General features: G+C 46.6%; 2 protein-coding genes across 2 annotated transcripts; one reads left to right on the top strand and one right to left on the bottom strand.

The window, feature by feature from the left end:
• Positions 1 to 1,061: 1,061 nt before the first annotated feature.
• On the top strand, positions 1,062 to 3,861 carry RPL10 (ribosomal protein L10; the record flags this gene model as incomplete). Its single annotated transcript, XM_080718892.1, has 7 exons — positions 1,062 to 1,302; positions 1,409 to 1,454; positions 2,323 to 2,381; positions 2,458 to 2,565; positions 2,740 to 2,878; positions 3,414 to 3,576; positions 3,653 to 3,861. 7 exons carry the CDS (start codon positions 1,062 to 1,064, stop codon positions 3,803 to 3,805), a joined length of 909 nt encoding a protein of 302 aa, XP_080575018.1. The 3' UTR covers positions 3,806 to 3,861.
• Positions 3,862 to 7,793: 3,932 nt separating this feature from the next.
• On the bottom strand, positions 7,794 to 18,974 carry DNASE1L1 (deoxyribonuclease 1 like 1; the record flags this gene model as incomplete). The annotated part of the gene is made up of 7 exons (XM_080718891.1): positions 7,794 to 7,913; positions 8,009 to 8,257; positions 8,338 to 8,450; positions 8,575 to 8,675; positions 16,654 to 16,740; positions 16,819 to 16,907; positions 18,840 to 18,974. The coding sequence occupies 7 exons, from the start codon at positions 18,972 to 18,974 to the stop codon at positions 7,794 to 7,796; spliced, it is 894 nt and encodes a 297-aa protein (XP_080575017.1).
• Positions 18,975 to 21,884: the final 2,910 nt, after the last annotated feature.

Genomic DNA, 21,884 nt, shown 5'->3' with positions numbered 1-21,884 from the left:
TTTTAAACTTAACGTGAAATCCTCTAAGTCTGGGAGTCAAGCACCTGAATTGAGTTGCTTCTGTGAAGGCAGTCTCTTACCTAAGTTTCCCTGGGAAAGGCCCTGCATCCTTGCTGTATGTGCACACCAAGTCTTCTCCAAAGGGGCCTGTAGCCATTTACTAACGTGACATATTATGGAGAACAGGTGAGCTGGAACTGCCTCCCTGGTGGGCCACAAATGTCAAGGATCACTGGGTAGACTTTGTTTCCTTTTCGCAGCCCCACCTCCAGCAGAGTGGATGGTTACCTCTGACAGACCCAGGTCGTCCCGCGACTCAGGCGCCAGCCCTAACTCTTCTCCCTTTACAGTCCCGTGTCCGTAGGGAGGGGGCGCTGTGATTGGCCGCGAACCTACCCAGGGACACACTGTGAGGTGACTTCTGAAAGCGGCTGGGTGGCAAGGAAGGAGCTGCCTGCCACCTGTCGGGTTGTTTGGAAGGTGGAGCTCCTAGTAGGTGGTCAACTGGGGCACGGTTTACGGTGGAGAGGCTCGGCGCTTTCGCATGCCAGCCGCGTGGGGTCGCCACCCTTCTCCCTTGTACAGCCCTCCTAGTGGAGCGCAACCTCATTTTCTCCGCCCGGCTGGCGAGCGCGGGGCGGGCCCGACGGCGCCTATGGGGTTTCTAGCGATCTATTTTCTGCGGGAAGGTACAGGCCACTGAGTCTTCGGGGAGCGGCTCATCACATGGGACATATGTCGCCGCAAGGCCAGCTGCAGACTCTTTAGTTAGAGGAAGGGGACTTAGGGGGTGGGGTTCCTGCTCCAGCCTCCCTGTTGACAAAGAAGCGCGCGCTGAAGACGCAGTGCTCGGCTTCCCCGCCGGGCCGAGGAGCCTAGAGAGGTCCCGAGTGCAGGTCCGAAGCCCCTCGAGCTAGAGGCTACCCGCGTGGCTGCCGCGCATCCCAACCAAAAGTACTTTCCTTCTTTCAACTTTTGGAGTGCACGTTTATCATAATAAAGCCTATGTCAAGAGTTCTAAACTCAAAATGGCCAGCCGGAAACTGGTTTATCAAGCGCCGATGTGTCGAAACCCCATTCGCCAGCCGGCCTCCGGCGACTCCGGTGCCCAGTCATCTCTAGGCACTGCGCATGTGCTGGGTGGCCTTGGCTTGCAGGGACAGAACGCCACTGCGTCTATGGTCCTGACGTCTGATAGAGCGTCCATCAGCCCAGTTGGAACTCTATGGTTCTTACGCGTGAAGATAGGCCGCCTATATAAGGCCGGGGCAGGCGTGGAAGCGCCTCTTTTCCTTCGGCGCGGTGAGTATGTGAGTTTGTGAGGTTATGCGGGTGCCCTTACCATTTCTCTGCCGGGGTTTGTGGTCCGTCCGCGGTTTTTGTTCCGACTTTTTTTGTTTCATTGCAGCCACCGAAGATCCTGGTGTCGCCATGGGCCGCCGCCCCGCCCGGTGGTGAGTGCCTAATCCATGATAATTTTATTTCTGGGATAAAAGGGATAATCTCCTTTATAGACAACTATTGGTGTTTCTTTCGTCGTGCCACGGACCTGTCCTGGAAGCTGCTATCATTTTCCACAGTATCTTCCTGATTGCTTCCTGTTCTTCATTAAAGCAAAAGTTAATGGCGCTTACCCAGTTTTGTTGTGATGGCGGATTGATCAAGAACTGCATGTGTAGCGCCAATGTTGGGTTAGAAGCAATGTCGGCCTGCATTCAATTCTGTATTAGCAAATTTGCCGTGCTCTAATGCCTCGCTGCTCCCTTGAGGCTTTCATGTGCTGTTTTTTGTTTTGTTTTATTATGGGCGTTATGCTGTGCTGTCTTACCGGATACCAAGGGCAGTTCGGGAAAAGCTGGTACAGCGACCTCCTACACCCTGCAGGGGGCGCCGGCCGCCCGGCACGTGGCTCAGGCAGATTTCGCGTCACGTGCCAGGAAGTCTTTTTTTGAGGGGGAGCTAAACTTTTGTAATAAGTTTATTTTGAAAGGTCTGCTAATCTGAAGAGACAGGCCATAAACCTGCGGTCATGTCTCAGGCTCACAAGTAACTAGTATTACATATAAGTACCACCACACCTGGCTCCTTTTTTTAAAATTTGGAGGCAGAATTTAAGCTGCGAGGGAGGCCTCAAAAGTTTTGATTTTTCTGCATTAGTCTTTGAAATATCTGGGTTTTACAGGTAATTAGCAACATGACTGTGTCCCCCCCTTTGAGATTGAGACAAGATCTCACAATATAATATCGAGGCAACATTTAAGCAGCTCGAGTTTGCTTGTAACACCCCCCCACCAAACATCTTTTTTTTCCCCCCTCCTGCAGCTACCGGTATTGTAAAAACAAGCCATACCCAAAGTCTCGTTTCTGCCGAGGTGTCCCTGGTAAGTAGTCAATAGAGTTCCCAAACTGAGTCGGCTACCTTTGGCACACTTAACGAGTTCTTTTTTTTTTTTTAAGATGCCAAGATTCGCATCTTTGACCTGGGACGTAAGAAGGCAAAAGTGGATGAGTTCCCACTCTGTGGCCACATGGTGTCAGATGAATATGAGCAGCTCTCCTCTGAAGGTAAGGCATATTCTTGTCAACAACCTGTTGTGTATTTTTTCACTTTGATCCAAAGTATATTGTACTCCATTTAATGACTGATTGACCATTACCATAACCCAATACTTGTTCTCTAAGGGCTAGGGAAGGCTGTAATAAGTGCTTCTCTACAGTTTCATCTCACTTCTCTTCTAGCCTTGGAGGCTGCCCGTATCTGTGCCAACAAGTACATGGTAAAAAGTTGTGGCAAAGATGGCTTTCATATTAGAGTTCGGCTGCATCCTTTCCATGTCATTCGCATCAACAAAATGTTGTCCTGTGCTGGAGCTGACAGGTAAGCTGAAACTGGACATTTTTCTCTAACTTGGGGCCTCTGCCAAGTTTGTTAATCAGTCAGGGCTTAGAGGTGATGGTACATATATGGGGCCACCTGTAGTAACTACTAGAAAATATCAGGGCAAAGGTTGGCAAGTGGATTTGGGGGGGGTACCGGGAATGGAACCCCAGGAGTGTTCTGGCTCTGAGCTACACCCCCAGCCCTCTTTTATTTTGAAAGTCTCACTAAGTTGCCAAGACTGTTCTTGAACCTGTGATCCTCTTGTCTCCACTTCTCAAGTACTAAAATTGTAAGCTTGCAACTGCCCCCATAAAAGTGAAATTGGGGTACTTAGGAGCAACATTTCTCTGCAGCTAATTAAGCCGACTGGGTTCTTAAATTTGTGGGGACTCAGTGTGCAATGGCTGCAAACAGCAACCTCCTTGGTAGTGTACGCAGCCTGTTGATGGTATGGGTTGCCCAAAGGGACCTTGGAGACAGTGCTTTTCCGTTGCATGTTCATGTTTCTAATCTTTTGCTGTTCCCAATCTAGGCTTCAGACAGGTATGCGGGGTGCCTTTGGGAAACCCCAGGGCACAGTGGCAAGGGTTCATATTGGCCAAGTCATCATGTCCATCCGCACCAAGCTGCAGAACAAGGAACATGTGATTGAGGCCCTTCGCAGGGCCAAGTTCAAGTTCCCTGGCCGCCAGAAGGTAAGTTGCTGAAGCCCCCTTCCACCATCCCTTGCCCTTGCTCCCGTCCTTCTGATGTAATGTTTTCTGTTTCTAGATCCACATCTCCAAAAAGTGGGGATTTACCAAATTCAATGCTGATGAATTTGAAGACATGGTGGCTGAAAAGCGGCTCATCCCTGATGGCTGTGGTGTCAAATACATCCCCAATCGTGGTCCCCTGGACAAGTGGCGAGCCCTGCACTCTTGAGAGCTTCCACTATGTTGTCCCCTCTTGAATCACGCACCAATAAATCTTGTGTTGTATCCGCCTATGTCTTGGCTTCTGGAATCTTTATTTTTTGGTATTGGGAATTGAACCCAGGGGTGTTTTATCTCTGAACTACATTCCCAACCCACTTTTTTTTTGGCAGTATTGAGGATGGAACCTGGGGCATTCTACTTCCGCGCAATACCCCCAAGCCCTATTTTTTTTATTCTTTATTTTGAAATAGGGTCTTACTAAGTAGCTGAGGCTGACCAGGAACCCATATTTTCCTGTCTCAGCCTTCCAAATGCTGGGATTACAAATGTGTGACACCAGTCCCAGCTCACTTTTTTAAAATTTTTACATGGAAACAGTATCTGGCTTTGCACCTGCATGATTCTATCTCCGCCTCCCAAGCCCGAGGATTATAAGTGTGTGCCAACAGGCCCCAGCTCACTTTTTATTTTGAAATAGTCTTAAAGCTGATCTCTGGTCTCCCAGGTACTGGTATACACCACCATACCTAGTGGCTTCTGAATTCAATAGTTGGCGATTTTATGTCCTCAGATCCCTAACAGTAAATGGAAAAACATTAAATCTGAGGGGAAGGTATTGGAATAGGATGTCACCTAGAAAATAAGGAGAAAGGGACCAGAATGACAGGCTAACAGCCGGGCGTGGCAGCGCAGGCTTATAATCCCCGTGCTTGGGAGGCTGGAGGATCGCAAGGGTTCGAAGCCAGCCTAGGCTACTTAGGCTCTCAGCAACTCAGTGAGACCCTGTTTCCAAATAAAATATAAAATAGTTCTGGGAGGTAGAAAGCCTCTGGGTTCCACCTCGAGTACCACCCAAAAAAAGAATGGCAGGCTAAAGCAGGATTGAGGCCTGCATGGGCAACCCAAGGCCAAGTAATCTGGTTTAAATAGTTCCCATGTTTGTCCACACATTACTTGTTTAGTGTTGGGTCTTTCCTGTCATAAGCAGTCTTGCTCACTGACCTTGAGAACTTTATCAGTTCTTGCCATCCAGGCCTATCTTCACTCACCTGTAGGGGGGGAGCTACTCTGTAGTGGGCCTGAGCCTTGGCCTTGGAAAGGGAAGAATCTGAAGAGCACAGCCTATGTGGTGATTGTCCTGCTTTCCACAGCATCCTTCAGGCTTCTAATCCAGGCCTGTGCCCCCCAAATCCTTTTGGATTTTTGGTATTGGGGATTGAACCCATGGGCATTCTACCTTTGAGCTACACTCCCAGGCCCTATTTTATTAGTTAGAAGTAAGAAAGTAGCTCTAAGTAGCTGAGGCTAGCCATGAACCTCCTGTCTCAGCCTCCTAAATACTGGGATTATAAGCATGTGCCCCCATGCCCAGCTGAATTTACTATTTTGAAATAACGGCTTTGTTGTGGCATATGCTTGTAATCCCAGCATTCAGGAGGCTGAGACCTGAGGATTGCAGTTCGCAGACAGCCTCAGCTACGGAGGCCCTCTGCAAAAAAAAAAAAAAAAAAAAAAGAAAAGAAAAAGAAATAGTGGCCTTGCTAAATTGCTGAGGTAAACTGGGTGTGGTGGCACACACTTGTAATTCCAGCATTCAAAGGCTGAGACCTGAGGACCACTGTTCGCAGACAGCTTCAGCTACTTAGGCCCTTCACAACTCAGTGAGACCTTGTTCCAAAAATAAAAAGACTAAAACCCAGGCGTGGTGGCACACGCTTATAATTCCAGCATTTGGGAGGCTGAGACAGGAGGATTACGGTTCTTGGACAGTCTCAGCTACTTAGGCCCTCTGCAACTTAGTGAAACCCTGTTTCAAAATAAAGAATAAAAAATAGGGCAGGGGGTGTAGCTTGGAGGTTGAATGCCCCTTGGTTCCAGACATGCAAAAAAATAGGGTTGGGGGTGTAGCTCAGAGGTACAATGCCCCTGGCTTCCATCCTCCGTACTGCAAAAAAATAAATTGTTAAGGTATTTTGCCTCATCTTCCCAAGGACTGAGATTACAGGATTATGCCATCAAACCCAGTTCCTTTATATTTATTGTAATCACTTATATTCATTTTTTACATTACATATACACAGAGTGTGTGTGTGTGTGTGTGTGTGTGTGTGTGTATTTGGACCCAGGGTTGTTCAACCTTCAAGCTATACCCCAGCCCTATTTTTTATTTTTTGTTTTGCAGTACTGGGGATTGAACCCAGAGGCATTCTACCTCTAAGCTACACCCCCAACCCTATTTTTTATTTTTATTTTTTATTTATCTAATTGTTTATTTATGTATTTATTTTTGGTGGTACTGGGGGTGGAACCCAGAGGCTTTCTACCTCCGGGCTATACTCCCAGACCTTTTTTATGTTTTATTTGGAAACAGGGTATCACTAGGTTGCTGAAAGCCTCACTAAGTAGCTGAGGCTGGCTTCGAACCTGTGCGATCCTCCTGTCTCAGCCTCCCTAGCGTGGGGATTACAAGCATGCGCTACCACGCCCGGCATGACCTATTTTATATTTTTATTTGGAAACAGGGTCTCACTAAGTTGCTGAGAGCCTCACTGAGTAGCTGAGGCTGGCTTCAAACCTATGCAATCCTCCTGTCTCAGCCTCCCAAGTACTGGGATTACAAGCATGCACCACAACATCCGGCTTATTTTTTATTTATTTATTTATTTATTTATTTATTTATTTATTTATTTATTTTTGCAGTACTGGAGATTGAACCCAGGGGCATTCTACCTCTGAGCTACATCCCCAGCCCTATTTTATTATTATTATTTTGAAACAGTCTTACGGAGTTGCAAAGGGCCTCACTAAATAGCTGAGGCTGTCTGCGAACTGCAATCCTCCTGTCTCAGCCTCCCAAATGCTAGGATTGATTATAAGCCTGCACCACCATGCCCAGCTGATTGTGATACTTTTATATATATGATCATAACATTATTTGAACTGTTTCCTTCTTCAATCCTCCCCCCCCCCAATCCCTTCCACACTATGAGTGGAACAACCATTTACCTGGCTATTATTTATAGCCATTTCTGAAGTTTTAAATTAGCTTTATTTTTTTTTACATCAGGGAGATGGCTCTAAACCATAAATATGATTGTAGTTTATGCTCAAATGGCCCTGATACTGTCTCCCAACAGGTGTTTTTCTGAGTTCTTTTGGAAAGTGGAGGTTGGGGAAGGAAGGGTCCTGTGACAATACCCTAGAATGGGTCTTAGATTTGTTGTGTATCCTATCCTACAGCCCCTTTCCCTGGGCCACCTGTGTTCATACAGCTATTCCAGTTACATGGTAACTGGTTTGGACAAACCTGTCATCTTGGTAACCAGCCTTGGCAGTACCTCTCTCTCCATCTAGACCCAAATGCTAACATGGACTCAGCACCCCTAGGTGAAGAAGCCTGACAGCAGACACCAGAACTGTTTGCTGGCTAGTCACTCGGGATTACAATGAGTTTACATGACTCCTGCTGCTGACTAGTTTTTTTTTTTTAGTATAACAGTTTATCTCCATATATCTGCTGGGGTCTTAATGGTTTCCTGTTGACTCATTAATCCTGTATACAATAAAGATAGCCCACTGGCATATCTGCGACCCACATGTAATCCCCTTCGAACCTGACTTTATTTCTCAGTGTGTATGTAGGTTTCCTTTTTGTCATCCAATACAATTATTTTGAGCCCTGCAGGGTCTGGTGGAGAGGATATGTAGAGCTGCCATCTGATCCTGCCCATCTGCTCCCCAGTCCTGGAACTTCTACCTCCACTCCTGATAACCACTTGAGGGGCCATGGCATAATGGGTCCAGCCTCAGGGCCTCTGGCTGCCTCTTCTAATACCAAGAACAAACCTAACCTATAAACAATAAAAGCCAAACCAAAGGTCAAGGGAGGAGGGCTGCTGTTGAAGCCCAAAGGCAGGATGGACAAGAGAGGCCAGAGATTGAGTCCTGCAGACAGTGTCAACACCACATCCATGGGCAGCAGGTCCTGGGAGGGTTCAGGCCACCAGGCCCAGCTGAGAGAGCAGCAGCAAAGTGACCAGGCTGAGGGGTCGGACAATATGAGCTGCCTGACTCAGCTCCACTTCCACAGGGTAGTGGTCACTGATGGCAAGAGCCTGGGGAGGGGCAGGGGGTGAAGTGTCAGTGCTTGGGGCTGAGGGGCTTCCTTCGATCCCCACCCCATTCCCTTGCACCAGTCCCATCTCTCTACCTCTTCCTCAGTGAGCTGGAAGCTCTTAGGAAAGTTGAAGGCAGCTGCGGACTGCAGCAGGCTCTGGCAGCCCTCCCCATGCAGCACAATGCGGTCATAGGTGCAGTGGGTGCTGGCCCGTACGGTGGTGTCCTCCCCATCAGGAATCACCCAGTGGAAGCCTGCTTCCGTCCGCAGCAGCAGCTTGTTCAGGCGCTTTTTGGCCAGCGAAGTGCAGTCAGCATTGAAGTCCCCAAGCAGGATCACATCCTAAAGATGGGAGAAGGGGTTGAGCCTGGCTGCTGAGCCGTCCAGTCCCTAAACCTCCCATGCAAGCTGCCCAAACCTACCTTGGTTTGCCAGCGTTGGGAGATATTCACAAACACGTCATAAAGGGCATTCAACTCCTTTTCTACATCCTTAGGAGTGGTGTGCAGCGGGACAAGCACCAGGCTGGGAAGGACTGCAAAGCCCAGAAAGCCAGGGCTGCTACCCACCCCCAGCCCTGCTCCCCCAGCTTCCAGCAGGTGACCAAGCAAGCCCCCGCAGAGCCAGCCAGACTCTCCCCACCCTTCTTCCCCTCCTACTTTTGCTAGGCAAAGTGAACTGGGCCACAAAGGGCTCCCGGGCAAATAGGTCATCCTCATCCTCGTACTGGTAGGAATTCAGGACCTGTGTCTTGTCAGACCTGAGAGGACCAAAGGATAGGAAGCAGTTGCCCTGGCACTGATTTTGGCTTGCATATGCCAACAGCAGAAGTGGCACTCAGAAAGCCCTTGCTGTTTCCTGGCTCTTCCTGTTTCATGTGGGCACAGCCTTTCTTCAGAAACTTTTATTTTATTTTCTTTTCTTTTTGGTGGTACTGGGGTTCCTGGATGCCCTTCTACCTCCAGGCTACATTCCCAGACCTATTTTATACTTTTTATTTGGACAGGGTCTCTTAAGCCAGCGTGTCTGGCTTTGAACCTGCACGATCCTCCTGTCTCAGCCTCCTAAGCGTGGGGATTACAAGCGTGCACCACCACACCCGGATGACTTTTATTTTCTTTAATGTTTTATTTTAGCCGGGCGTGGTGGCGCACCCTTGTAATCCCAGCACTTGGGAGGCTGAGACAGGAGGATCGCATAGGTTAGAAGCCAGCCTCAGCTACTGAGTGAAGCTCTCAGCAACTTAGTAAGACCCTGTTTCCACATAAAGTATAAAATAGGTCTGGAAGTATAGCCTGGAGGTATAAAAGCCCCTGGGTTCCACCCTCAGTACAAAAAAATGTTTAATTTTATTTTATTTCTTGCAGGTCTAGGAATGGAACCCAGGGGCATTCGACCTCCCAGCTGTATCCCCTGTTCCTATTTTTTATTCTTCATTTTGAAACAGGGTCTCACTAAATTACAGAGGGCCTCACTAAGTAGCTGAGGCTGTCCACGAACCAAGATCCTCTGGTCTCAGCCTCCCGAATGCTGGGATTACAAGCATGTGCCATCATGACCAGCTTATTATAATTATTATTTTTTTTTTTGGTGGTACTGGGGATGGAACCCTTCTACCTCTGGGCTATACTCCCAGACCTATTTTATATTTTATTTGGAAACAGGGTCTCACTGATTTGCTGAGAGCCACACTAAGTAACTGAGGCTGGCTTCTAACCTGTGCGATCCTCCTGTCTCAGCCTCCCAAGTGCTGAGATTACAAGTATGCGCCACCACACCTGGCCTATTTTATATTTTTATTTGGAAACAGGGTCTTTTAAGCCAGTGAGGCTGGCTTCAAACACCCATGATCCTCCTGTCTCCGTCTCCCAAGCACAGGGATTAAAAGCGTGCGCCACCACCCCCGGCTATTTTTTTTTATTTTTTGATGCTGAGGCTTGAATATAGGGCCTTGCATATGCTAAGTAAGTATGCACTCTACCACTGAATTATGTCTCCAGCCCCTTAGAACTGTTTATTGAGATGAGGTCTCACTATTTTTTTCAGGCTGGTCTTTTTTGGGGGTTGCTGGGGATGGAACCCACGGGCATTCTACCTCTAAGCCACACCCCGAGTCCTATTTTCTTTTTTATTTTGAAACAATCTCATTAAAATGCAGAGTGTGGTGGCACAAGCTTGTAATCCCAGCACTTGGGAGGCTGAGACAGGAAGATCGCACAGGTTAGAAGCCAGCCTCAGTTACTGAGTGCGGCCCTTCGCAACTTAGTGAGACCCTGTTTCAAAATAAAAAATAAAAAATAGGGCACGGGGTATAGCTCGGAGGACAAATGCCCCTGGGATCCATCCCCAGACCTGCAAAAAATGCAGAGGGTCTCACCAAGTTGCTGAGGCTAGCCATGAACCTGCAATCCTCCTGTTTCATCCTCTCAAATATTGTGATTACAGGCATGTACCACTACACCCAGCAACATTTTTCTGTGTGTGTGGTAATGGGAATTGAACCTAGGAGCATTATACCTCTGAGCTACATCTCTAGCCCTATTTTTTATTCTTCATTTGGAAATGGTCTCACTAAGTTGCAGAAGGCCTCACTAAGTAATTCAGACTGGCCCCAAATCTGTGATCTTTCATTCTCAGCCCTCAAGTACTGGAATTACAAACATATGCCACCATGCTCAGCACCCAACAACTTTTTTCCATTAAGATATCCTAGTCAAAGTTGGGTGTAGTGGCTCACGTTTGTAATCCCAGCATTTGAGAGGCTGAGACAGGAGGAACACAGTTTGCAGACAGCCTCAACTACTTAGTGAGGCCCTTTGCAACTCAATGAGACCTTGTTTCAAAATAAAGAACAAAAAATAGGGCTGGGGGTGTAGCTCAGAGGTAGAATGCCCCTGGGTTCCATCCCCAGTGCTGCAAAAAAAAAAAAGTAATCCTAGTCAGAGGCAGGCGTGGTGGTGCACACTTGTAATCTCAGTACTTGGGAGGCTGAAACCGGAGGATCACAGTTCAAGGACAGCCTCAGCTACTTAGTGAGGCCCTTTCCAACTAACTCAGTGAGACCCTGTTTCAAAAAATAAAAGACTAAAAAATAGGGCTGAGAGTGTAGCTCAAAGGTAGAATGCCACTGTGTTACATCCCCAGTGCCGCAAAAATAAATAAATAAATAAATAAATAAATAAATAAATAAATAAAATAAAGCCGGGCGTGGTGGTGTACGCTTGTAATTCTAGCATTCAGGAGGCTGACACCAGAGGATTGCAGTTCGCGGAGAGCCTCAGCTACTTGGTAAGGCCCTTCGCAACTTGGTGAGGTCCTGTTTCAAAAATAAAAAGACTAGTCAGGCATGGTGGTACAGGCTTGTAATCCTATTTGGGAGGCTGAGACCGGAGGATCACGGTTCACGGACAGCCTCAGCTACTTAGTGAGGCCCTTCACTACTTAGTGAAACCCTGTTTCAAAATAAAGAATAAAAAAACAGGGCAGGGAGTGTAGCTTGTAGGTCGAATGTTCCATCTCCAGATACTCTAAATAAATTAATTATTTAATTAAACAAATAAATAAATAAACTAAAAAACAGGACTGGGGTGTAGCTCAGAGGTAGAATGCCCCAGGATTCCATCTCCAGTACTGCAAAAAAAAGTAATATAAAATTTAAAAAGGGCTGGAGTGTAGCTCGGAGGTAGAATGCCCCTGGTTTCTATCCCTAGTACCGCAAAAAAAAAAAAAAAAAAAAAAAAAAAGATATCCTAGTCAGAGCCAGGCATGGTGGCACACACTTGTAATCCCAGTACTTGGGAGTCTGAGACAGAAGGATCACAGGCTCAAGGCCAGCCTCACCTGGTGAGGCCCTCTGCATTTTAGTGAGATCCTGTTTCAAAATAAAAAAAATAAAATAGGGCTGGGGGTGTAGGGAAGAGGTAGAATACCACTGAGTTCAACCCCCAGTACCACATACACACAAAAAAGATAGTCTAGTTAGGCATGGTGGCACATGCCTGTAATCCCTGTACTTGGGGGGCTGAGAAAATGGGATGGCAGGTTCAAGGACAGCCTTAGCAATATAGAAAATCTCTCAGCTAGCCAGGCATGGTGGTGCAAGCCTGTAATCCCATCATCATTCAGGAGGCAGAGTCTGGAAGATCACGGTTTGCGGACAGCCTCAGCTACTATTTGGTGAGGCCCTCCGCGCTCAGTGAGACCCTGTTTCAAACTTAAAAAGGACTGAAAAATGGGGCTGGAGGTGTAGTTCAGAGTTAGAAAGCTCCTGGGTTCCATCCCCAGTACTGCAAAATAAATAAATATAAATAAAAAGAATAAAAAGGGCTGAGAGTAGCTGAGCATGGTGGTGCATGTCTATAATACCAGTACATGGGAAGCTGAGACAGGAGAATTGCAGATTCATAGCCAGCCTTAACAATTTAGTAAAGCCCTCCACAATATAATGAGATCCTGTTTCAAAATTTAAATAAATAAATAAAAGCCAGGCATGGTAGTGAACACCTATAATCCCAGTCCTTGAGATTGAGTCCTAAGGCTGAGAAAGGAAGATCACAGGTTTGAGATCAGCCTCAGCAATTTTGTATCTCTGAATAACCTAATTCAAAACAAAAAAATAAAAAGGGCTGGGGTTGTATCCGTGAGGTAGAATGCCCCTGGGTTCAATCCCCAGTCCCCAGTATAACAACAACAAAAATTTAGATCGGGCTGGGGGGTAGCTCAGAGGAAGAAACCCCTGGGATTCAGTCCCCAGCAACACACACACACACACACACACACAATAATCCTAGTCGGGTGGAGTGGTTATGCCTGTAATTCCAGTGCTTGGGAGGCTGAGACAGCAGGATTGCAGGTTCAAGGACAGCCTCAGCAACTTATCAAGCCTCTCAGCAACCTAGCCCAGACCCTGTTTCAAAATATAAAATAAAGCTGGGCGTGGTAGCGCACACTTGTAATCCCCGCACTTGGGAGGCTGAGACAGGAGGATCGCAAGGGTTCGAAGCCAGCCTCAGCTACTTAGTGAGGCTCCCAGCAACTTAGTGAGACCCTGTTTCCAAATAAAATATAAAAAAAGGTCTGGGACTATAGCCCAGAGGTAGAAAGCCTCTGGTCTGGGTTCCACCCCTAGTGCCACACACACACACACACACACACACACACACACAAAATATATATATATATATATATATATAAAATAAAAAGGGCTGAGGGTACAGCTTGGAGGTCAAATGCCCCTGAGTTCAATCCCCAGTACCAAAATAAATTCATATGCCATTAAGTTCACCTGTTTAAAGTGTACAATCCCATGGATTTTAGTACTTTCGCCAGATTGTGCACCTATCACCACCATCAATTTTATTTTATTTTTATTATTATTATTATTTTTTGGTGGTACTAGGGGTGAAACCCAGAGGCTTTCTACCTCTGGGCTATACTCCCAAGACCTTTTTTATATTTTATTTGGAAACAGGGTCTCACTAAGTTGCTAGGAGCCTCACTAAGTAGCTGAGGCTGGCTTCAAACCTGTGCAATCCTCCTGTCTCAGCCTCCCAAGTGCAGAGATTAGAAGCATGTGCCACCATGCCCGGCTACCACCATCAATTTTAGAACATTCTTATCAGGCCCCAAATAAATATTTATTTGTTTATTTATTTATTTATTTATTTATTTATTGTGGGTCTGGGGATAGAACCCAGGGACATTCAACCTCCAAGCTACACCCCTGCCCTATTTTCTGTTTTATTTGGAAACAGGGTCTCACTAAGTTGCGGAGACCCTCACTAAGTAGCTGAGTCTGTCCGTGAACCACGATCCTCCCGGTCTCAGCCTCCCGAATACTGGGATTACAAGCGTGCACCACCACGCCTGGCTAAAAGAAACTTTTATACTGTACCCATTAGCAATGACTCTCCATTCCTCCTCTTCCCAGTCTCTAGCAACCACTAATCTTATTCACTGTCTTGTAGACTTGCCTATTCTGAACATTTCATATGAATGGAATGAAATAATATATGACCTTTTGTGTCTGGCTTCTTTCCCTTAGCATGATTTCAAGGTTCAGTCATATCGGAGCATTCTCCCCACCTCCTTTTTGTGATACTGGGGATTGAAACCAAAGGTATTCTGCCAGGTGTGGTGGTGCACGCTTGTAATCCCCGCGCTTGGGAGGCTGAGACAGTAGAATCACACAGGTTCGACGCCAGCCTCAGCTACTTAGTGAGGCTTTTAGCAACTTAGTGAGACCCTGTTTCCAAATAAAATATAAAATAGGTCTGAGAGTATAGCCCAGAGGTAGAAAGACCCTGGGTTCCACCCACAGTACCACCAAAAAAAAAAACTTTGAGTTATACCTCCAGTCTTTTTTTTTGGGGGGGGGTCTGGGGATGGAACCCAGGGGCATTTGACCTCCGAGCTACGCCTCCTGCCCTATTTTTTTTATTCTTTAATTTGAAACTGGGTCTCACTGAGTTGCAGAGGGCCTCATTAAGTAGCTGAGGCTGTCCGTGAACTGCGATCCTCCAGGTCTCAGCCTCCCGAATGCTGGGATTACAAGCGTGCGCCACCACGCCTGGCTATACCTCCAGTCTTTATTTATTTATTTTTGCAATACTGAGGATTGAATCCAGTGGCATTCTACCTCTGAGCTACACCCCCAGCCCTATTTTTTATTCTTTCTTTCTTTCTTTCTTTCTTTCTTTCTTTCTTTCTTTTCTTTCTTGTCTAAGGATGGAACCCAGGGGCATTCTACCTCTGAGCTGCATCCCCAGTCCTAATTTTTATTCTTTATTATTATTATTATTATGTGTGTGTGTGTGTGTGTGTGTGTGTGTGTGTGTGTGTGTGTGGTACTAGGGGTAGAACCCAGGGGCTTTTCTGCCTCCAGGCTATACTCCCAGACCTATTTTATACTTTATTTGGAAACAGGGTCTCACTAAGTTGCTGAAAGCCTCACTCAGTAACTGAGGCTGGCTTCGAAACTGTGCAATCCTCTGTCTCAGCCTCCCAAGTGCTGGGGTTACAAGCATGCACCACCACACCCGGCTTTATTCTTTATTTTGAAACAGGGTCTCACTGAGTTGCAAAGAGCCCACTATGTAGCTGAGGCTGGCTGCGAACCGCAACCTTCCTGTCTCAGCCTCCTGAATGCTGGGATTACAAGTACGTGCCACCATGCCCAGCTTTTATTTTTAATTTGAAACAGTCTCACTAGATTGATGAGACTCTTACTACTTGCCTCAAATTTGCAATACTCCTGTCTCAGCCTCCCAAATACTGGGATTACAGTCATGCACCACTGTGCCTGGCTCAGAGCATCCTTTTTATTCCTAAATAATACTCCACTTTGTGTATAGTACATCTTGTCTACCATTCATCAGTTGGTAGACGTTTGGACTCTGATATTCATTGGTTGATGAACATTTTCACTTTGAACTATTATGAATGATAATCATTCATGTAGAGACATGATTTAATTTTTCTCAGGTAGATACCAAGGAGTTGTATATTTTGGAGCACATTCCAGACATCATATAATTTTAGGCATGTAGAAAAATAGGAGCTGGGCATGGTGGCGCACGCTTGTAATCCTAGCGCTTGGGAGGCTGAGACAGGAGGATCGCACAGGTTTGAAGCCAGCCTCAGCTACTGAGTGAGGCTCTCAGCAACTTAGTGAGACCCTCTTTCCAAATAAAATACAAAATAGGTCTGGGAGTATAGCCCAGAGGTAGAAGGCCCCTGGGTTCCATCCCCAGTACCACTAAATAAACAAATAAATAAATAAATAAATAAATAAGCAAATAAATAAATAGAAAAATAGGTCTCTTCCCTAACAGTCCACCCTGCTCACTCGCTTCCTCCCCACACCCTCGTGGTACTGCTGGGGATTAAACCAGAGGCATTCTCCCTCTGAGCTATCTCACTGGTCCAATTTTTTTTGTGTGTGTGGTACTGGGAATGTAACCCGGGGCATTTTAATCCAAGCTACACCCCCAGCCCTATTTTTTATTCTTTATTTTGAAACAGGGTCTCACTGAGTTGCAAAGGGACTCACTAAGTAGCTGAGGCTGTCCCAAAGCCGCGATCCTCCTGTCTCAGCCTCCCAAATGCTGGGATTACAAGTGTGCGCCACCATGCCCGGCTTCCAACAGTCCAATTTTATTTTTTGTTTTGAAACAAGGTCTTGCTAGGTTGCTGAAAGTCTCACTACATTGCTAAGGCTGTCCTCAAACCACCGTGGTCTGATCCTCCAATCTCAGCCTCCCAAGTACTGGCATTACAGGCATACACCACTACACCTGGACTGCCCATGCTCTTCATCCTGGCTTCAAAGAGCTCTCCCCCCAGTTTGTCCTCCCTCCCAGAACTTAATGCTTTTTTCTGGAAATCAAGTCCATCTTAAGCCCACGACCAGCACCCACTGATCCTCTTTCCATAAGCTGTGGCCACGGAAGCCATTTCCAGAGAGAGAGAGGAGCAGCCAAGCCCTGAGGCCCAATTACTTCCACAGGAGAGAGGAAGTGGGCCCCTATATTTGTGTACAGAGAGGAAGGTCTCCTGCTATATGAACATGCTGACTGGGGTAGAGGAAGAAAAGATACCAGCATAAAAACACTGAGGAGAACAAAGCACAGCAAGAAGGTGAGACTACCCAGGAGGGAGGGTCTTGTGGCTCTTGGAACTAGTGAGCCAATAAACAGCAAGGCCAGGGGCCACTCCTGTCCTTCTCAATGCATTCTTACCTGTAGATGTACACATACTTCTCTTTGTATGTGCTGCGCCCCAGCCGGGAGCTGTCCAGGGAGCTATAATGCTTGGAGCCATCAAATCTGCTGGAAAAAGGGGAACCCAGGGTCATCCTAAGGTTCTGGGCAGGCCCTGGATTAGACCCACGGAACCCTCCTCACCGTTTGAGTTCTTGTAGCAGAAGGGAAATGGCGTTGTTAGAAGAATCCACCACCTCCTGCAGCACCATGATGTCACAGCGAGCCAGAATCTGCAGGATACCAGGAAGACCAGCCCTACTCAAAACCAGCCACTACAGTGGGGCCGGGGGCTGTACCTGAGAAAATTACTATGGTGTGGTCAATACTGTTAGGACTCATTAGCTGCAGCCTAGAGAGCAGTGGAATTAGAAAGGACCTGGGAAGTGGGGTGTGGTGGTGCATGGCTGTAATTGCAGCACTTGGGAGGCTGAGACAGGAGAATTGCAGGTTCGCAGCCAGCCTCAGCTACTTAGTGAGGCCCTCCAAAACTTTGTGAGACCTTGCTTCCAAATAAAAATAAGAACTGGGCATGGTAGCACACACTTGTAATGCCAGCATTTGTGAGGCTGAGACCGGAACATCGCGGTTCACGGACAGCCCCAGCTACTTAGTGAGGCCCTCTGCAACTCAGTGAGACCCTGTTTCAAAATAAAGAATAAAAAATTGGGTAGGGGGTGTAGCTCAGAGGTCAAATGCCTCTGAGTTCCATCCCCAGAATTGCAAAAAAAAAAAAGGGGGGGGGGGTTATGGTGTAGCTTGGAGGTAGAATGCTCCTGGGTTCAATATCCAGCACCACCACCAAAATAAATAAATAAATAAATAAATAAATAAATAAATAAATAAATAAATAAATAAGAAAGAAAGAAAGATAGATAGCCGGGCATGGTGGCGCACACTTGTAATCCCTGCGCTTGGGAGGCTGAGACAGGAGGATCATGCAGGTTCAAAGCCAGCCTCATCTGGCTTAAGAGACCCTGTTTACAGATAAAAGTAGAAAATAGGTCTGGGAGTGTAGCCCGGAGGTAGAAGGCCCCTGGGTTCCATCTACAGTACCACAAAAAAAAAGAAAGAAAGAATAAAAAATAGGGCTGGGGGTGTAGCTTGGAGGTAGAATGCCCCTGAGTTTCGTCCTCAGTACTGCAAAAAAAAAAAAAAAAAAAAAAAAAAAGAAAAAGAAAGAAAGAAAAGAAAAAGAGAGAAAGAAAGAAAAGAAAAGACTGTCATCTATACCGATCCCTCACCCATTTTACAGAGAAGGAGTTTGAGGGCAATGACAGGTAAGAGACAAAATCCACATTTGCACACTTGCATTTCTACTTTTTTTTTTTTTTGCAGTAACCAGGATTTGACCCAGGGGAATTCTATATCTGAGCTACACCTCCAGACCTTGTGTGTGTGTGTGTGTGTGTTACTGGGGATGGAGCATAAGGGCTTTCTACCTCTGGGATACACTCCCAGACCTTTTTTTTTTTTTTTTGCAGGTTTGGGGATGGAACCCAGGGGCATTCGACCTCCGAGATTCACCCCCTGCCCTGATTTTTTTTTTCTTTTTTCTTTTTTTTTTTGCGGATCTGGGGATGGAACCCAGGGGCATTTGACCTACAAGCTACACCCCCTGCCCCATTTTTTATTCTTATTTTGAAACCGGGTCTCACTGGGTTGCAGAGGGCCTCACTAAGTAGCTGAGGCTGGCCGCGAACCACGAACCACGATCCTACAGTCAGCCTCCTGAATGCTGGGATTACAAGTGTGCACCACCACGCCCAGCTTTTATTCTTTATTTTGAAACAGGGTCTCACTAAGTTGCAGATGGCCTCACCAAGTAGCTGAGGCTATCCGCGAATCACAATCCTCCTGTCTCAGCCTCCCTAATGCTGGGATTACAAGCATGCGCCACCACGCCTGGCTAGCTTTTATTTTGAAACAGGGTCTCACTAAGTTGTTGAGACCCTCACTAAGTAGCTGAGGCTGGCTTCGAACCTGTTCAATCTCCTGTTTCAACCTCCCAAGTACCGGGATTATAAGCCTGCACCACCATGCCCAGCTTGCACATTCATATCTCTAGATGTCCCCTCTACTCTGGAACATGCTCTGGTCAAGCAGGGCTGGGGGCTTCGGGTTATGGTCCTAAGGAGCACAGATTCCTGCAGCAATTAACTTACCTGAACTAAGGTGTCCTTGACTTGTTCCTTGGCCACCTTGGCCAGCGTCAGCCGCTGGGTGTTGAAGGCGCAGATTCGAAAGGCCTCAGCCCCACCAGTCAGCAGGATGAGCAGGAGAGAAGGTAGACCACACATGGTTGCGTGTGGCTATGTGGTCTCTCTAGAGAAATCCAAGCTGCCCAAGATGCACTCCCAGATGGACCTGGTTAAGCAGCAGCCATGCTGCAGGGGTCCTGCCTCTTCACATATGGCTTGACCACATACGAAACATTTAGCACAAAATGTACCATCTAACTAAGTAATGTACAGTCCAGTAGCATTAAACACATCCACACTGTGATGTAACTGTTACCGCAATCCATCCCCACACTTTTTCATCTTTCCAAACTAAAATGTTAAGCCCATTAAACATAACTGGTGCCAGGTGTCCTAGAGAACGCCTGTAATCTCAGTACTTGGAAGGCTTAACATGGAAGATAACAGGTTCGAAGACAGCCTCAGCAACCTAACGAGGCCCTCAGCAACCTAGTGGGACTGTTTCTTTTTCTTTTCTCTCTTTCTTTTTTTATTTGTGGTACTGGGGGTTGAATCCAGGGGTATTCTACCTCTGAGCTACACCCCCAGACCTTTATTTTATTTATTTATTTATTTATTATACAGGAGATTGAACCCCAGAGTATTCTTTTTTTGAATGTGTGTGTGTAACTAGGGATTGAACCTAGGGGCATTCTACCTCTGAGCTATACTCACCACCCTATTTTTTAAAAATTTGAAACAGGGTCTCAATAGGTTGATAAGAGTCTCATTACTTGCTGAGGCTCTCCTTAAACCTGTGATCCTCCTGTCTCAACTTCCTAAGTACTGGGATTACAAATGTGTACTACCATGCCTGGCTGAGATTCTTTCAAAAACAAAAAAAACAAGTCAGGTTCTCAGCCAGCCTCAGCTACGTAGTGAGGCCCTTTGCAACTCAGTGAGACCCTGTTTCAAAATAAATAATAAAAAATAAGGCTGGGGGTGTAGCTCAGAGGTAGAATGCCCCTGGGTTCCACCCCTAGTACCGAAAAAAAGAAAACAGCCGGGCAGGGTGGCACATGCTTGTGATCCTAGTACTTGGGAGGCTGAAACAGGAGGACTGCAGGTTTGCAGCCAGCCTCAGGAACTTAGTAAGGCCATCTGCCACTTGGACCCTGTTTCAAATAAAGGAGTAAAATAGGGCTGGGGGCATAGCTGGGAGGTAAAATGCCCTTGGATTCCATCCCCAGTACCTCAAAAAAAAAAAAAAAGCCGGACATGGTGGCACACTCTTATAATCCCAGTACTTGGGAAACTGAGACAGGAGGATCACAGTTTGAAGGACAGCCTCAGCAAATAGTGAAACTCTCAGCAATCTAGGGAGACCCTATTTCCATATAAGAAAGCAAATTGGTATAGCTTGGAGGTAGAATGCCTCTGAGTTCAATTCCCAGTATCATACACACACACACACAAAAAAAAAAAAAAAAAAAAAAAAACAGGGCTGGAGTTGTAGCTCAGAGGTAGAATGAACCTAGGTTCAATACCCAGCGATTTCCTGGAGGATGGGGGAGAACATAACTTTCTTGTCAAGAAGCTGAGGGAAGCTGGGTGTGGTGGCACACACTTGTAATCCCAGCATTTGGGAGGCTGAGACAGGAGGATCACGGTTCTTGGACAGCCTCAGCTACTTAGTGAGTCCCTTTGCAACTCAGTGCAGCTACTTAGTGAGTCCCTTTGCAACTCAGTGAGACCCTGTTTCAAAATAAAGAATAAAAAATAGGGCAGGGGGTGTAGCTCAGAGGTTGAATGCCCCTGGGTTCCATCCCCAGACCTGAAAAAAAAAAAAAAAAGCTGAGGAAAGTCGGGTGTGGTGGCGCATGCTTATAATCCCAGCATTTGGGAGGCTGAGACCGGAGGATCGTGGTTCGGGGACAGCCTCAGCTACTTAGTGAGGACCTCTGCAACTCAGTGAGACCCGGTTTCAAAATAAAGAATAAAAAATAGGGCAGGGGGTGTAGCTCGGAGGTTGAATGCCCCTGGGTTTCATCCCCAGACCCGCAAAAAAAAAAAAAAAAGAAGAAGAAGCTGAGGGAAGCTGGGCGTGGTGGCGCACGCTGAGACCGGAGGATCGCGGTTCGTGCACAGCCTCAGCTACTTAGTGAGGCCCTCTGCAACTCAGTGAGACCTGGTTTCAAAATAAAGAATAAAGAATAGGGCAGGGGGTGCAGCTTTGGAGGTCAAATGCCCCTGGGTTCCATCCTCAGACCCGCAAAAAAAAAAAAAAAAAAAAAGAAGAAGAAGAAGCTGAGGGAAGAAGATTGCTGGAGCCCAGGAGTTTGGGACCAGGATAGGCAACATAGCAAGACTCTGTCTCTCTGTCTGTCTCTTTTGGTACTTAGGATTTAACTCAATTGAACCCAAGGGAGTTCTACCTCTGAGCTATACCCCCTAGATGTGTGGGGGGGGTACTAGAGATTGAGACCAGGGACATTCTACCTCCAATCTATATCCCAACCCTTTTTATTTTTTTGTTTGGAAACAGAGTCTCTCTAGGTTACTGAAAGTCTCATTATGTTGCTGAGGCTATCCTCGAACCTGCAATCTCCTGTTTTAGCCTAAATACTGGGATTACAGGGTAGACCATCATGCTGGGCAAAACTAGGGATGAAATTCATTCTACCTCTGAGCTACACTACCAGCTCAATTTTATTCTTTATTTTGAATCAGAGTCTCACTAAGTTGCAGAAGGACTCACTAAGTAGCCGAGACTGGCCGCAAACTTTTGATCCTCTGGTCTCAACCTCCCCATGTACTGGGATTCCAGCATACGCCACCACGTCTGGCTAACTCCCTTTTTTTTTTTTTTTTTTTTTTTTACAAATTTTGTTGTTGTTGTTGGTACTGGGGATTGAACCCAGGGGCAACCTACCTCTGAGCAACACCCCCAGCCCTATATTTAATTCTATATTTTGAAACAGTCTCACTAAGTTGCGGAGGACCTCACTAAGTAGCTGAGGCTGGTCGCGA

Source organism: Muscardinus avellanarius, assembly GCF_963383645.1.
Source record: "Muscardinus avellanarius genome assembly, chromosome: X".
Lineage (NCBI taxonomy): Eukaryota > Metazoa > Chordata > Mammalia > Rodentia > Gliridae > Muscardinus > Muscardinus avellanarius.
The sequence above is the reverse complement of the archived record's forward strand: the minus strand, read 5'-3'. Positions and strand labels throughout refer to the sequence as shown.